Source organism: Coturnix japonica, chromosome 1 (genome assembly GCF_054131305.1).
Source record: "Coturnix japonica strain WE chromosome 1, WE-NBRP24, whole genome shotgun sequence".
Classification (NCBI taxonomy): Eukaryota; Metazoa; Chordata; class Aves; order Galliformes; family Phasianidae; genus Coturnix; species Coturnix japonica.
The window spans coordinates 87,779,923-87,794,513 of NC_140663.1; the positions used below are offsets into that span (position 1 = coordinate 87,779,923).

At 34.7% G+C, this 14,591-nt stretch overlaps 1 protein-coding gene across 10 annotated transcripts in view; it reads left to right on the forward strand.

Annotated features, from left to right (window-relative positions):
- The window catches only part of ROBO1 (roundabout guidance receptor 1), a 692,513-nt gene that overhangs the window by 79,851 nt on the left and 598,071 nt on the right, over nucleotides 1-14,591 (forward strand). For all 10 annotated transcript variants that reach the window (XM_085547220.1, XM_085547240.1, XM_085547251.1 and 7 more), the window contains one exon: nucleotides 5,586-5,726. In XM_085547220.1, the coding sequence (XP_085403346.1) occupies nucleotides 5,639-5,726 (88 nt within the window). In that variant the 5' untranslated portion in view covers nucleotides 5,586-5,638. The remainder of the gene's footprint in view (nucleotides 1-5,585; nucleotides 5,727-14,591) is intronic.

Consider the following 14,591-nt stretch of genomic DNA (forward strand, 5'->3'; position numbering starts at 1 on the left):
GTACATACTCATTTTCTTCATCCTTTCTCACCCCTTTTAGCAGCAGGCCTTCTTTTCCTGCTCTTCCATTTGATGCTTAAGTACTTGTGGAATCCCTTCTTGTTGCTTTTTACAAACCTTATCAGAAAACCCTCCAGGTCTTTGTGGGTTTTCCTAATCTCATTCTTGCACATTTGGACATTGTCTTTATATCCCTCCAGCCACTGCAGGCAAAACAAAACAAAACAAAACAAAACAAAACTGTTACTTTTCTTGAGTGGCTCTAAATTGCAAAAGTATTGGAAATCACTGTTTTCTTTGGATGATATTTTTGTCTTGGTTTTATTATTATTATTTATTTTGCTTTCTCTTTATACTCGCTTTTTGACTCATTCCAGGTCTTGCATCATACCTTGTTTTGCACATATACTGAATGATGAATATATTGATTTCTTTTGAAGAAAGCATGTCCTATTGCTTGCTGTCTCACTTATGGACTCTTCTCTGATGAAATGCTTTTGTTAAAGCTGTCTATTGTTCAAAATTAATCTCGGTTTGTTTAGCCAGAGAAGTGAAGGAAACATTACAGATTAGCAGAGCTTCTGGTAGAGAGATTACTTATGAGACTGGTGGGAGGAAAAAGAATTTTTTTTTTTATGTTTGACTCTTCACACTGTTTTCATGTGCAAGCATCTCAGTAGTAGGTATTTATGATTTACACTACATCTTATGTTGCATACTATACTGCTTGTCAGGCTGATACTTAAGTTCGGGTTTCTGTTCCAGACTCTCAGTAGAATTCAGTGGATGAATATGGACATTTTTTTTTTTTTTTTTCAATTTCTTAGAGTTATTCTAAGTGAACTACTTCTGTGGCACGGCTTAGGCAGTAAATATAATATGCAAAAAATGAAGTTACTAAAATCTCAGTAAATATATGAGTTTGTTGCTTGCCTGGCTAGAAATGCAAAGTGAGAATGTAGAGTACATTTTTGTTTTACATAGTGCTTTTCTCACTGAAATAAACAAAACAAAAAGCAAAAGCAAAACAAAACTCCACAGCATAAAATAAAAATAAATATTATATCATAAATTGTAAAAACTTTCCTAGCGATTGTTTCTTAAAAAAACAAATATTTTGCCATAGTAAAACATTAAGCAAGGTAAACTTTGGTAATAGATACACATGCCAGTTCCCTGAAGCTGTCTACTGGAACTGTCTCTGAAAAGATCACAGTCCAGATCCACAGGTTCTGCTACCTACTCTGGTCTGAGTAGCTTTATATTTTTATAGCTGATTTCATCTTAGTAGCGTTAATTTACTTTATAACCAAAAAAAGGAGATGGACATTTTTTCCTCCTAGTTCATTTTTCATTCTTGCTCCAAAATGGAAACAACATATGGCATTACTTCTTTCTCATCCTCCTAGAACTCCAAATAAATTCATTTTAACAAAGACAGGATATTTAAAATAGTAGTGTGAATTTCTTAATTTCAGTGATAAATAACCTTACTGATGATAAAGCAGAGGAGGAATAAGCTCAAAATGTAGTGTTAGTCTAAGCACAAATGATGAGATAGCTGGAGTCTGGCTAATAGACATATGGAATTCTCAGGAAAAGTACTGAATGACCGATAAGCTCCATTTAATATCAGCAGGCCTAATGACAAATGAAGAGTTTTAAAAATAACTTGCATTCAAAAGTAGTTTATTTTGCTTCAGAAAGAGTTTCTTTTTTTATATCTTCAGTAAATTTTTGTCAGTTGACTCCAGAATGGACTTTGGGTACATAGCATATAAAACTTAAGATTCATCTTGTATTTAAGGTATCTTCTTCAGCATAATATTTACCAAAGACTGTAAATCTCATAAAAATAATATAAAATTATTTTTTATAAGTTAAAATCTTAATTGCTTGACTTCTGTGTCCTTTTCTTCAACTCAAAATCCTGTGAAAATCTAGCCTTAATGAGTTGCTTGCCATTTCTGAGAGAAAAACATAATCAAATTGCTGTTTATTTTAAGTGGTTTAGAGGGAAAATGATTAAAAAATAAAGGAGAGGGGAGGAGAGAGAAAACTAGCATTTTTTTGGGGGGGTTTGTTGTTGTTGTTGTGACTTGATGTCTTTATTTCTGCTGCTGCATGCTGTGCTGACTGTAGTGATAAATAGCAGTATGCTTGGAAGTGGTAGAAAATAATTGATTAGACTCTTTCTCTTAATTTACAATAGTGCTTCTTTCTCCTCTGAGTTTGTGCAGTTTAATTTGCCATTGATTCTCTAATGATTATAATGTCATAGAAGAAACAGTGTTTATTTTCATTGTGTAGCATGGACAAAACATTGCACTTTAACCTTCTCTTGCACATTCTGGTAGATCTGCAGTCATTTAGTATGGTGTTATGTAAGGTCTCAGGCCAGCTGAAATTTATATGGCTAATGCATCCTTCTGTCAGTGGCAACACCTAATTAGTGCCAGTCCTTGTTCTACAATATTAGTTTTGTAGTTCAGATACTGGAAGACTAGTACGGGAATATTTAACTCAATTATTATAGTCAAAATGTACTATCACAATGCATAATATACTAAGGTTACTCTGGAATTAATACCTCTTCTATTATTAATGGCACATGACATCTGAGGCAGATGTAGGTGGTATGGTAGTAAAGGTTGAACATAATGTTGGGGGCATCTTTGGGTAAAGCAGCCATGAGATAGTGTAGATCTTACATGAAGAAACAAAGTAGGATTGCAACCCCAGACTTCAGGAGAGCTAACTGCAATCTCTTCAGCAGCCTACTTGGAGACATTTCATGGGTTAGATCATTGAAAGGTAAGGGGTCTCAAGAAAGCTGATTGACATTGAAGTACCACTTATTCCAAGTTCAAGATCTGTGCATCCCTGAGTGTAAGAAATCAGGAAAAGGTGCCAGGAGACAGTCATGGATGAGAAAAAAGCTCATGAAAAAACTGAAATGGAAGAAGAAAAGGTTTCTGGCCACTAAAGACAAATATAGGAACACTGTTGGGGCATGCAAGGCTCCAACAAAGAAGGCTAAGTTCCACTTAAATCTGGTGAGGGAAGTCATCAATAACATGAAAGAGTAATGTATGTCAATAGCAAAAGGGAAACTTGGAAAAAGTGCTTTTGAATAAGTGCCGTGGTAACAGAGAATGCAGAGGGATGTGTTATAAAACACCTTCTTTTTTCAGTCTTTACTGCTAACATGGTCCCTTGGGAATCCTAGAACCCTGAAATAAGAGAGTCTGAGGAAAGAAAGACTTCTCCTTGGTCAAGGAGGATCTAGTCAGATATTGTCTAGGCAAACTCAATACATACAAATCAATGGGCTCTGATGAATTGCACCCATGAATACTGAGAGAGCTGGCAGAAGTGACTGTCAGGTTTCTCTCTATCATCTATGAAAGGTTCTGTAGAGCAGGAGAGATTTTCAAGAACTGGATGAAGGCCAGTGTCACCCTAGTCTTCAAAAAGAGCAAGAAGGAAGAACTGGTAATTATAAGTCAGTCAGCCTCAACTCTGTCCCTGGGAAGATGATGGAAATCTTTTCCTGGATGTCACCACCAAGCAAATGGAAAAGGAGGTTATCAGAAATAGTCAACATGGGGAAATCACACTTGATGAATTTGGTAGCCTTTTATGATGTCATGACCAGTTGGATACATGAAGGGAGAGCAGTGGATGTTGTCTACCTTGACTTCAGCCAGGCTTTTGACATCCTTGTAATGAAGCTTATTAAGTGTGGGATAGATGAATAGACAGTGAAGTGGACTGAGAACTGGCTGACTGTCAGAGCTCATAGATTTGTGATCAGTGGCATAGAGTCTAGTTGGAGGCCTGCAACTAGTAGTGTTCTCCAGGGTTCAGTACTGGGTCTAATCTTGTTCATTATCTTCATCAGTGACCTGGGTGAAGGGATACAATGTACTCTCAGCAAGGCTGCTGATGATACAAAGCTAGAAGGACTGATTTACACACTAGAAGGCTATACTGCCATTCAGTGGGACCTGAACAGACTGGTGAGTTGGCCAGAGAGAAACCTGATGAGTTTCAACAAGGGCAAGTATAGAGTCCTACACCTAGGGAGGAATAACAGTGTAAATTTTGTGCTGACCTGCTGGGGAGGAACTCTACAGAGAAGGGCCTGTGTGTCTTGGTAGAGAACAGGTTGACCGCAAGCCATCAGTGTGCCCTTGTGGACAAGAAGGCAAGTGGTATCCTGGGGTATATTAAAAAGAGTGTGGCCAGCAGGTCAATGGAAATGATCCTCCCCTTCTACTCTGCCCTGTGGAGGCTGCATCTGGAGTCCTGTGTCCAGTGAATAGAATCCAGTGGAGGGCCACAAGGATGAGTAAAGGTCTGGGCCATCTCATATGTGAGAAAAAGCTGGGAGACCTGGGATTCTTAAATCTGGAGATGTGAACACTGGGGGAATCTTACGAATGCTTATAGTGGATGGGTGTCAAATGGATGAGGCCAGGCTCTTTGCAGTGATGCCCAGCAACAAGACAAAAGGGCAATGAACACAAACTAGGAAAAAATGTTTACATTGATGGTTACAGAAGCACTGCAGCAAGCTGTCCAGAGAGACTGTGGAGTCTCCTTCTCTGGAGGTATTCAAAACCTGCCTGGACACTTTTCTGTGTCACCTACTTTAGGGAACCTGCTTTAGCAGATGGTTGAACTAGGTGATCTTCAGAGGTCCCTACCAACCTCTACAATTCTGTGATTGTGTGGTTGTGACCATTTTGAAGATCTCTGAGGATGGAGACTCCTCAACATCTCTGAGCAGCCTGTACCAGTGCTCTGTCATTCATACAGGAAAGAAGTACTTCCTGTTGTTCTGACAGAACTTTCTGTGTTTCAGTTTGTGCACACTGCCTCTTGTCCTGGTGCTGGGCACCATTGAAAAGAGCCTGGCTATGTCTTCTTTCTACTTTCATAGCTCTGTTATGATTTTGTCAGCTGGCATTTAGGAATCATAATATTGTCAGAAAAATGAGCCTAAAAGTCACATTTAATCAAAATATTATTTTCTGTAAAAGTCAGTTTTTTTACCAGTCACTTGGAAAGTTTCATCCCTTAATAACACATACTTAATAGAAAGATACATTAACAGCTGGAGTTATTAATGGGTAAAATTAGCCATCGTTCTTATTGAGCAAAAACACCACCTCATAACAGGAGGATTGTTGTAGTTTTAACTTGGGTTTTATAGAAAGCCAAATGCTGGTGAAGCACATTTTTAAAACATAAGAAGCTATCTTGTTAAATTTCTTGATAGCTTGAGTTCAATAGTAACCAAATAACATGCAGCACTTTAAAATATATATTGATACTCCTTATGCTACCTTTAAAACATCTTTTTAAGGGTTGGCTGTTTCTGTAAGGATATTTAATACATTTTTGATTATAGTTTATTGCTTTCTAGTTGTTAGGAAAAAAATGACATATTTATTTACTTTTATGTCTATCTGTATTGAAAACAGCATACTTGACACAGTTTTGCTAGGTAAAAATATTTGGAAGTAACTTAAATTTATCATTAATTAATCTGTTCTTATTTCCATTGCTCATTGCAGGTAACATTTACGTTAACGCTGCTGAGCTGGTGTAATGCAAGGAAGGACGCATCATGAAATGGAAACATTATCCTTTTTTGGTAATAGTAGCTGCATGCAGCCTTTCCAGATGTCAACACTTACTGGGTCAGCTTATTCCAGGTAGGTACCTTTTATTTAAACATAAAGTTCATATTTTTAAGAATCATTTTTATGATGTCAGTGTGAATATGTGCATGTATATACATAAAATTCTCTCTCCATATGTTAGCATGTACATGGGGATGTGAGTTTAGTAACTTCTAAGCATATCTGCATATCAAAATGCAGAATTTAATAAGTACTGTTTTGTCTGTGCTGCAATTAATTGTTTGTCTTGATAATAAAAAGCAATATATATATTAAAAAAAAAAAAAAAGAAAGAAAGAAAAAAAAAAAGTTGGCCTGAAAATCAAAGTAAGAAGAGATTAAGGTGGCTCTATTAAAACATTCCTTTGATTAGTACTGTTGGAGGAGGGAAGAATACAAAGTGCAGAAACTGACTTGAAGATCAAAGAGAATAGGAAATCTATAGAGAACCTTCCTGAAGAAGGAAAACAGCAGGCCGTTGCAAATGGGAAGTAGCTGAAATGCTGCATCTTCAGTGAAATTCTACACGCTGGTAATCACACCAGTGTCTGTATGTGGAAAGTCTTACTAACACAGAGAGAAGTAATAAGTATGTTTAAAAACAGCAAAATCTGTGTGCTTTTCTTTTTTTCCTTTCTTTATAATAAATTGGTAAAAACATCTTCTGAGTCATTCTGAATTATTTTCAGTATTTGTAATAAAAAAACAAAACAAACTTTGATTGTTACTGTTAATAATGTACACTCTTTCAGTAAAATGTACGAAGAACCAGTAGACATACAAAGAAAATATGAAAGTAATGTACTGATTCTTTGGTCTTGTATTTTTCTTTCCTGTTTTGCATTTGAATAGTAATGTAAAGATTGTTCTGCCTGGATTTCTAACTTGAATACACTGTGCATGCAGATGGTTTTTTTTGCCTGCACAGCTCTTCATATATATGAAAACAACTGGTTTAAACTCAGTGAAAAAAGAAAGGAAAAGATTTTCCCTTCTAAGATTTCTTGACCTATAATGAATGGTGGCTCACAGAATGTAAATTAAGGAAGTGAGTTAATACTGTTTTTTGTTGCTTTTTTTTTTTTTTTTTTTTCCCCCTACCTAATTTTGTTGGATTCAAGTGCATTATGTAGGGGATGCAAAAAGACTCCAGGATAAAGTAAGATACAAGTTAAAATTATCATTTTAAAAGTTTGACCTCAGACTTCAGAAATCATTTCAAAGCAATTTACCTGTCAGAAAGACATCTACCACTCTTTTAAAAGGAGCGCCTGCAGATCCAAATGTATTTGCATGATAGCTACTTCGAGCCACTTGCACTGGTTTCAATTTAGCCCAAGTTTTGTAGGCACTACTAAAAAGGCTGTTGGCATTGTATTACTTTTTCCATCAAATTAGTTTCAGAATAAAATCTCAGACGGCACTTTGATTTTGTCCCTGCTTTGTAATTTTCATCAAAGATCCAATGCTTGAACCAGGAGATTACTTTCCTTAGCCCGACATCAGTGTGCTCAGCCTAGCTGGCAGGGTGCCAGGAGTGTGACTATCACAAATGAACAAATATAGCATGGAGTTGTTTTTTTGTGGTTTTTTTTTTCTTTCTTTCTTTTCTTTTTCTTGTAGCAGTTCAACCCATTCATTTTTGCTCTTTTCATGACTTTCTCTTACAAAGATTGTCTCTCATTGTATTTTTTTTTTCTTTTTTTTAATTGCAAAGAAAGAGATCTGTGCAAAATCTGAAACATTTCCATTCATTTAATTGTAGGGGAGAAATAATGCTTCTTTGGAATTCTGCTGTATTCTTAAACACATACAGATAGATACATCAGTATAGGAGGAGATAACAGCTTTTTCTGTGGACTACTTAGAGCAGTAAACAGATAAAACATGTCAGATCATAGCACTGCTAATTGGTTTATTGTGTGTTTTATTTTGCATTGTTTTGTTTCAGTGAGAAAAAAAATCGTTTCAAAAATCATTCAATTAATTATTTTTAGATAAGTTTTTCCCTTGCCAAAAAAATACTTTAAAAATGGAGTTTTGTTGTTTCGCGCTCTCAACTTCTCAGCATCAAGAATTGTTCTGGCTTACTGATGACAAACTCTCAGAATCAGAATTCTTGACTTCAGTAAAATGTGATGAATTTTAATGGTGGTCCTATAACTTTGAAACATTTATTGCCTTTTTTCCTGAATCTTTTCATATATTCTTGTTGTGTCTCACTCTTTTGCATATGGGGTCCACAGGGAAGAACCATCTCCCCCCTTTATTAAAATCATGGCTGAGCCTTTCATCTCATGTCATTACATCTTACCTCTAATTCACATTTAAAATACACTTGCTGTTCCACTATGGCTGTCTCCTGAGGCATAAAGTACCTCTGCCTTGGCACATCTTTATTTAATCAGGAGTTGAGCATTATCTGGAAGGATGTGATTTTCTTTCCAGTTGCTCTGCATATTTAAAAGCAGAATAACTTGATCGTTGATTTTAAAGTGCTCTGATCTAAGAAAACATGGCATTAACTAATGCTTTATTATGTTTGGATGCATACATTTTTCTCCATGTTTTCAGTTATGTCATTGAAGTGTTTTAAAGTTTGCATTTACTACACTGTCAAAAATACTCAAGAACAACAGAAGAACTTCAAATTCCACAGGTAGAAAAAGTCTTGAATAATTTAAATTGGACATTGGTCTATGGTTTTTTGTTCGTTTGTGGTTTTTTTCCGTTTTTGTTTGTTTGTTTTGTTTTGTTTTGTTTTCAGTTTAAATTAATAGAGGTGGGCACAACCTTTTCAGATTTGTCATTTGATAGCAAAAGCAGTAGAAGTACTTCTCATGGACATGGCTGGGCTTGTGATCAGGTCCTTAGAAAGCAATAGTACTGTGTAAGTGAAAGTATCCTCCATCTGTAGTGGAACTGGTGCCATGTATATGGGAACCGATCAATGTTTGAGCTTTATAGACATACCTGGAAAAACAAAACCTTGTAAAACCATATAATAACAGTTTTTTTAATGCTCATAAGAGAATTCTTGGAGAGAGGAGGATGAGGAGAAAACTTATTTTGAATTTGTTTTTGGTTTTTTTTTTGTTTTTTTGTTTTTAGATTTTGGTTGAGGTTACAGACCTCCATCATTTACAGATCATATCTCCTAGTACTTGAGTAAATGTTAATGTTATACCGTTATCCCTAATTTTCAAGTAAAATGGATTGATTGTTTTTCTGACATCTATTTTGATTTTTAAATGTTAAATGTATTTTTTTCCTCCACAAAATAGATTTCCCTTAGGAGATAGAGTTAAATAACTAAGCATAATATGTAAAATATATGCAACATGTAATGTGGAATGTAAATTAGAGAATAATGTTTCACCAGTGTAAGTTTTAAACAGAAAACCCTACAACCTTACCTGATAACGATAGGAGCCTGCCGAAATCATGAAGAGAACCAGCCCAGGACTTTGCTTCCTGTGGAGCAGACAAGAATATATTGCAAACCTCATTTTCTGTAACACAGCTTATAAATAAAATACTGAATACAATACTTTAATTATCATAGTTTTTCTGTTTTGACATGAGGCAGTTATTAATCATAATTAACCTTTCATAAATGGAATTTTTATTTTTCCACTACCTCTAATGTTTAAGTAGAATATGTATCTTTCGCCTTCCTTTAAAGCCATGCTAGGGAGTAAGTTGTTATTTTAGGAATCTAAAAATTCATAGTTGAGAGCTTTCGTCAAGTCGATCATAATTTACTAACATAAGTAGCTATTTAGTTCAGCCTCTTGAACGATATTATTTGGCATGATTTCTTTTTAATATCAATTAATTTTTCATTCCTTTAGAATCTGTGTTTTCAAACTGCTGAGATTATCTGATTATGGTATTCTGGGTTTATAAGTGTTTGATATATTTTAACAAGAAATTCTATGTTATTGTGGTTTCCCTATAACCTGCGAAGTCATTGTGAAAAGATGGCTCCTAGCACGGAAAGATCCCCATTTGCTGCTTCATAAAGATTCATTCCTCCTATAGTTTTAAAGTGTCTGAATGAAATTTCGATTAGATATCCAAAATAAATCTCTCAATGATCTGAGTAAAGTATGGAATGGTTCAGTTGAAGAACGTACTTACTTTTATGGTTTTGCAGGTTTCTCTGAGAGCAATATTAAAAAAAATGAAATGTTCAGCCCCAGTTAATCTACAATTTAACTACTGTCTGTCTTTTGACACTGCCTCAGAGGCAAAGGAAAATGGATTCAAATTCTGTACAAGCCCCTGTTTCTGAAACTGTAAAGGACTCACTGAGCTAAGGAAATTAAGAATGACCAGTACTCCCTTGATACTTTTTAAAGAGTAGAGAATACAGATTTGCATTCTTTCATCTGGAAAGTACTTGAGAATAGATTTCACCCATTCTGAGTGAGTTATGTAGCAGCTGAGCTGGTAGTTAAAAAGATGGAATTTCTTTTGATTTTATTACTCTATCAGTTTAAAGTAGTGATGTTCATAATTATTTTGTGGTGGGCCAGTAAGCATTACCTGGACAGGAAAGTCTAGTTTGTAGGTCAGTGGGGAAATAAGGGAAAAGATAGATGCCCCAAACCCCATGACTTATGTAAATTCCTTCTCAGGAAGAGGTCTTTTAGTCCCAGAGGAATATTGACTTTGAAGTTAGAAAGACATGATTTCACATGATCAGAATTTTATGTATGTCTCCAATTCATCTTATTGTTTAGTCAAATATGAGACAAAATGAAGATAACTTCGAGGTACTTCTGATTAAAGACATATTTACAAGATTGAAAATGTGTAAGTAGGCACAATCACAGAAAAACTGAGATTTCAACGCAATGCATGACTGAGGGTCATCTAGTCTGATTTTTTGCTCAGAACAGTACTATCGTCTGAGTTAAATCAGATTGTGAAAGGTCTTGTCTAGCTGAGTTCTGAGTGTTTTCTACGATGGAAATTTCATAACCGCTTTGGGGCACTTTGGTGTATTTTTTTTCCCTCCTTAGAGTGAGTTGAAACTTCTAGTATTGCAGTTTGTGACTTTTGTTTCTTGTCCTTCACTGTTCAAGCCTGGCTGGCTCACACATTCTCAAGACTTTCTGTAGCTGAAGTCTGTAATTAGACTCCTGTCTCAGAGATCATTATGCTAAACCAACCTAAGTTCTTTAACCTCTCCCTGTTTTTCCATATGCCTCAGCCACCGACCATCATAGGGGCTCATGGGTATTCTTCCCCATTTTTCTATTTCTCTCTCAGAGCAAACCAAGAATGGATTCATTCTTCTGTGTGCAGACTCACTAATGACAGCTGGAAAAAGCAAGTCACCCCTTTACCTGCTGATCTTGCTCTCACGAAAGCATCCCAGATTGTTGGTAGCCTCCTCTTGGCAAAGGCATGCTGCCAGCTGAAAGTCACCTTATTCACTGGGACTTACTGCCATATACCTTCTACCACTGAAAGGATCTATTGACAAACTAGTGACAAGAAATATTTTATTTTGGTGCACATTTTCTCATTTTATTTTCAGACTTTAATGTATATCAGTATTGACTATAAGTTACATCTTTGTGATTCTGTTTTGCTTCAGCTTTGATGAATGTATCTGTAAGTGATGCATAGCAAGAGATGATAATGTATTGTGTTTTTTTTATACATTCCTCCAAGTTTGTAGATAGTGATCAAATTCAGAGAAAGTATTCAGACAGGTTTGGCCTCATAGAAGCTAAGGATCTTGTGGAAAGATATGTTTCTATCATTTGCATCCAATAAACTTGAAGCAGACAGAACACAGATTTAAAAAAATGAATGATAAAATACATACCTTTTGTTTAGCCCCTACATTGATGAATTTTACAGCGAAAATATTTTATGAGGTAGACAAATAACATTTTTCCTCTCTTTTCTTCTTTTTTTTTTTTATTTTTAAAATTTATTTATTTATTTATTTATTTATTTTTCATTGGTCTTCTCAGAAAGACTGGTTTTCTCTGTGTAGGGGCATAGTCCATACTGTAACCTTTTGTGGAAGGGAAGCAGTACAGCTGAAATCATCTTATCTGACCACTGTGTATACTGATTCATATGTATAAAAATTTGTAAATATAGACAAGAACGTCTATTTATCAATTGATAACCAACTGAAAAGACTTTCTGTCTCATGTAGTGTCCTTCGAAGTGCAGGTTAATATGTCATAGTTGCAAAATATTTGAAAAACGTATTCTTAAATCACAATATCCATGAACTGAATTCTCAGGTTATTTCACATTCCGATGCTTTGTGGTGTCACTTTGTTTTTTCCTATTTTTTTTTTTTTTTTTTGGCGGGGGTGAGGTGGGAGGGGGTAAGGGGGTGGGGATGTAGACAAAGGTTTTACCAGTAGAAAAATCACACCCTGAAAGAGGACAGATGCTGAAGCAGGGAAAGAAATCTGGCACATGTCTTCCCTTCCAGAGATAAATAAAATAATAAATAAATAAAATAAAAATCATAATTAATTAAAATAATTAATAAATAAAAAGATTCCCAGCTGTATTTCAATTAATGGCTCCTTTAGTAGCATTTAAAAAGAAATAAATAAAGCAATATGCTTTATTTAATTGTTTGAATATATGGAGATAAATAAAGAGGCAGAGTAAGCTACAAGACTCTTAAGGAAGAGATCCTTATTCTTAATCTAGCTGTACATCATGCAACTATTCTGCTTTGATGATGTGACCTCTGTGATGAACCTGGCTAGTAGAGCACATGTGCTGTACCGTATTCCTAATTAAGTCATCAAAATGCACTGGAGCAAACAGTGACTTGCATAGACCAGTATAAGTAATTTTAGTTCCTCTATTGCTTGGTTAATAGAAAGTGGCACTGTTCTAGATTATGACTGATAGAGGTTACATGCTACAGCTGCTCTTATTGTGCCTGCAGGTAGACCGATTTATAAGCAGTATCTGTACTTATGTAACAAGAGCACTGTTATTTGTTTCCCTATCTTACTTTTTGAGGATGTAACCACAGAGACATTTCCTTTTTCCTTTTATTTTTTTTTTCCTTTTTTTCTTTTTTTCTCTCTTCTTTTTTTTTCTCCTAGAAGCCATTATCTACAATTATTTTCAAAGCACAGGCATAGTCTACTTGTTTTGAATTCAGTAAAGGAATGTTTTCCAAAACAGATCTCAAAAGGAAAGGATGTCTGCTGAAACAAATAAAAAGATAAAGAGGAAAAAATGTCAGCAGTGACAATTGGACTCTTAAGAAAAAAGGAAATACTTTTGATAGGGATTTCATTGGCCTCAGCTTAAGCTTTTGTAAACATGCAGTATGGATTCTGAAACTTTTGTTGGTATCCTTCACAAATAGTCTTACTTGAAGCTTTTGGGGAGAAATATGATAGAGACAAAAATACAAAAATGATCAGACAGGCCTTGAAAATCTCTCACAGCCATTATCTATACCATAAAAACATTTTGCTGTCTACATAGTTCCGTGGCACTCCAAAGCACATAGCAAGGCTACTGTATGTCATAATCTAAGAAGGAATTTTCTTGAATTGTGGAATTTCATGAATGTTAATGAAGAATGTATGTATTCATAGATGGTAGAATTTTGACCAGAAATTGATCCACATTAATATTAAATTAAAAAAAAAAAAAGTTATATTTTAAAATTATTTTTAATTATTATTATTTTTTTTTACGTAATTGATAAATTGTCCTGAGAACAGTCTAGAGTTGCAAAAGTGCAGAGCAAAATGATATAGTCTCTATTGAAACTAATCTTTGTTTAGGTGATCAATCTGTTAGACCTTCTAAGCAACTTAATGACTTTAACGTCAATTACAGAACTAATTTCAGTCATATCAGCGGAAGAATGTAAGAATTTACAAGGATGTTTTCACACTTATGACTACTCAAGGGGTTTCTTCAGGCTTATCTATACTTGCTAATTTATTTTTAGTGCTGTGTAATATGGTGCCTAGGGATGCTTTATTAAATATTTTAATAAGTGTCAAATATATCTGTACAATTTCTGCCTTGATAAAAAAAGTAGTTTACATAAACCTTCATCTACATATAGGAAAAAAAAAAAAATCCTTTTTTCAGAGACTGTCACCTTATTTTTGCACAAGATTCACAGGAAATTCCTACCTTCTGTCCAATCTGAACTTTAAATCATAGTGGAACTGTTGAAACCAAATAAGTCATATTTCAAGCTTTTACTCATCTTAAACTATTGAATTAGTTTGACACTAACATCTATGGTATTCGTACTGTATACATTATCATGTTAACAGCAGTGAGTAAATGACTAGTTGCTGTGCATTCCTTATTCCATTATTTTTCAAGTTTATATTTTTGTTATTAACAGCTTAAGTATTTTTCCTACACTGGTGATTGTATATTGGCAGTCAAAACAGCATGTCAAATGTGGTGTGTATATTACTTCCAAATCAGTCAACCAAATTTACTCTGTTAAATAAAAACAAAAAAAAACCACCTGTCCTTTACAAATTATTTTTGCTTACAGCATTCTTACAGGCTACCATGAAGATAAAAGACCCTTTAACAGTGCTGTGAAGCACATCTGGTTAGCCATTTACTATTAAGCTTCTACGTTTAGACATTTCTTTAATTATACTTCTGTAAGCTTTTTTCTTCCTTTTTTTTTTTTCTTTTCTTTTTTTTTTTTTTCTTCTCCCCAGCATCTCCCTATGGATAAAATTTAATGATATTATTTATAACTTGGTTTAAAATTAGATCATAAATGACTGAAGTTTATGCCTACTTCATTTTGACATGCAGCTGATGCGACCTCCAAGGTCATGCTTTTAATATATGAAAATAAAAGGGAAGCTAGGCAACTAATGGTACCTGACAAAG